This window comes from Myotis davidii, unplaced genomic scaffold, assembly GCF_000327345.1.
Source record: "Myotis davidii unplaced genomic scaffold, ASM32734v1 scaffold726, whole genome shotgun sequence".
Classification (NCBI taxonomy): domain Eukaryota; kingdom Metazoa; phylum Chordata; class Mammalia; order Chiroptera; family Vespertilionidae; genus Myotis; species Myotis davidii.
This window is the reverse complement of record NW_006297808.1, coordinates 212,789-214,391: the sequence shown is the minus strand read 5'-3', so window position 1 is coordinate 214,391 and position 1,603 is coordinate 212,789. Positions and strand designations below refer to the sequence as shown.

The 1,603-nt window shown below is 45.0% G+C and overlaps 1 protein-coding gene across 1 annotated transcript in view; it reads right to left on the bottom strand.

The window, feature by feature from the left end:
• The window catches only part of RFC2 (replication factor C subunit 2), a 19,844-nt gene extending 18,658 nt beyond the window's left edge, over positions 1 to 1,186 (bottom strand). The window contains exons 1-2 of the mRNA XM_006773361.2: positions 1,011 to 1,186; positions 711 to 780 (exon numbers count right to left, since the gene is read on the bottom strand). Coding sequence (XP_006773424.1) covers positions 711 to 780; positions 1,011 to 1,120 — 180 coding nt within the window. The 5' untranslated portion in view covers positions 1,121 to 1,186. The remainder of the gene's footprint in view (positions 1 to 710; positions 781 to 1,010) is intronic.
• Between the last annotated feature and the right edge of the window lie 417 nt (positions 1,187 to 1,603).

Below are 1,603 nucleotides of genomic sequence, written 5' to 3'. Positions count from 1 at the left end.
TTTTCTTTGCTTCATTGGTGGAGATTTCCTGGAAGTTTTAGGATATGTTCCCTTTAATTTTTCCTAGACACTCTGATTTTACTTATGTCTCTCACCTTTGCTTTCCCTCCATCCCCCACTGCAACAGTAACTTGCTCCAGGCTCACTTTGCTCTAGTGTCTAGGAGATCCGTCTGCCACCAGAACTACAATGCCCAGCATTCTTGGTGCTCCCCATGCTGGGAGCAACCGAGAGAGCCACGGCCCCCCAAACTGCTGGCTCTCCTGCTTCTGCTCTCCGCCTGGTGCCTGTATATGCAAATTAACCCACCATCTTTGTTGGGTTAATTTGCATATTCACTCCTGGTTGGCTGGTGAGTATAGCGAAGGGACAGTCAATTTACATGTTTCTCTTTTATTATTTAGGATAATATAGATATTTGCAAAAAGCCTATGGCATCTATTAAATTGCCTTTACAGAAAGTTTGCCAACCTTGCTCTTGTCTGATAACGCCTCTTCAATAAGCCAGCCCTTCAAACATCTGAAGTAACCCACCACCTAGAGGCACCCCCAAACTGAATGTCTCCTACTCCCTCAACGCTTCTGGATCCACAGCTTACCCCCATCCCCCACCTTGGCTGCTTGCTCCAAATGCCATGAGCTTTATCAAGGCACAATAATGTGGTATAAGTTCATATATATATATAAATTAAAAAAACAACAACACCCACCTCCAGCCTGCTCACAGTGTCTTCATTCCCAACTACTTCATTCAACTTCACTGGTCTATATTTCTCAACCCTGTTTTTAAGAAAATGCATAAAGATGTTGACATAGCTATTTTCATGCTACACAAAAGGAAGCACTAAAGAGCAGCAATCCTCAGCTTTGTCAGGTGATATACATTAAAAAAAAAATACATCAATTGGCGGCAGGTTTTAAATTTAAGGGGTGCACAAGTGCCATTTCAAAAGTTAAGTACATGAGAATTACATACCAGAAGCTCCAAACCCACCACAGCACAGAAATACCTGTTGTTGCTGGAGAAGGGCCAGAGCGGGCCATCTGGACCAATGTGATCCTGTGCAGCAACAGTCTGCCCGTCACAACAGAGATCCAGCACACACAGCACTGACATCATTTTTTTCTTTTTAAAAACACTTCACGAATTTGCGTGTCACCCTTGTGCATGGGCCATGCTAATCTTCTCTGTATCGTTCCAATTTTTCGTGTATGTGCTGCCGAAGCGAGCACAGCACTGATATCATTTGATCTGACAGATATGGATGTAACTGAGCCTCCTTATGCCTTCCCTGGCAGTTTCTACAGACTTGAGAAGCCGCACAGCAGGGCTGGCTAGACAGAAACCACAGGCCTATCTTGTGACCCTATTAGGCTATGTGGAGTGGACAGGATAGTGGCCTAGTCAGACCAATACTTCTCTCTTGATTTTTAGAGAGGAAGGGAGAGGGACAGAGATAGAAACATAGATGAGAAACATCATTGATTGGCTGCCTCCTGCACGTCCCCACCCTCCTTCCCAGGGGCGGGGGGGAATTGAGCTTGTAAACTGGGTATATATCCTGACTGGGAATTGAACCAGTGATCTCTTGGCTCATGGGTC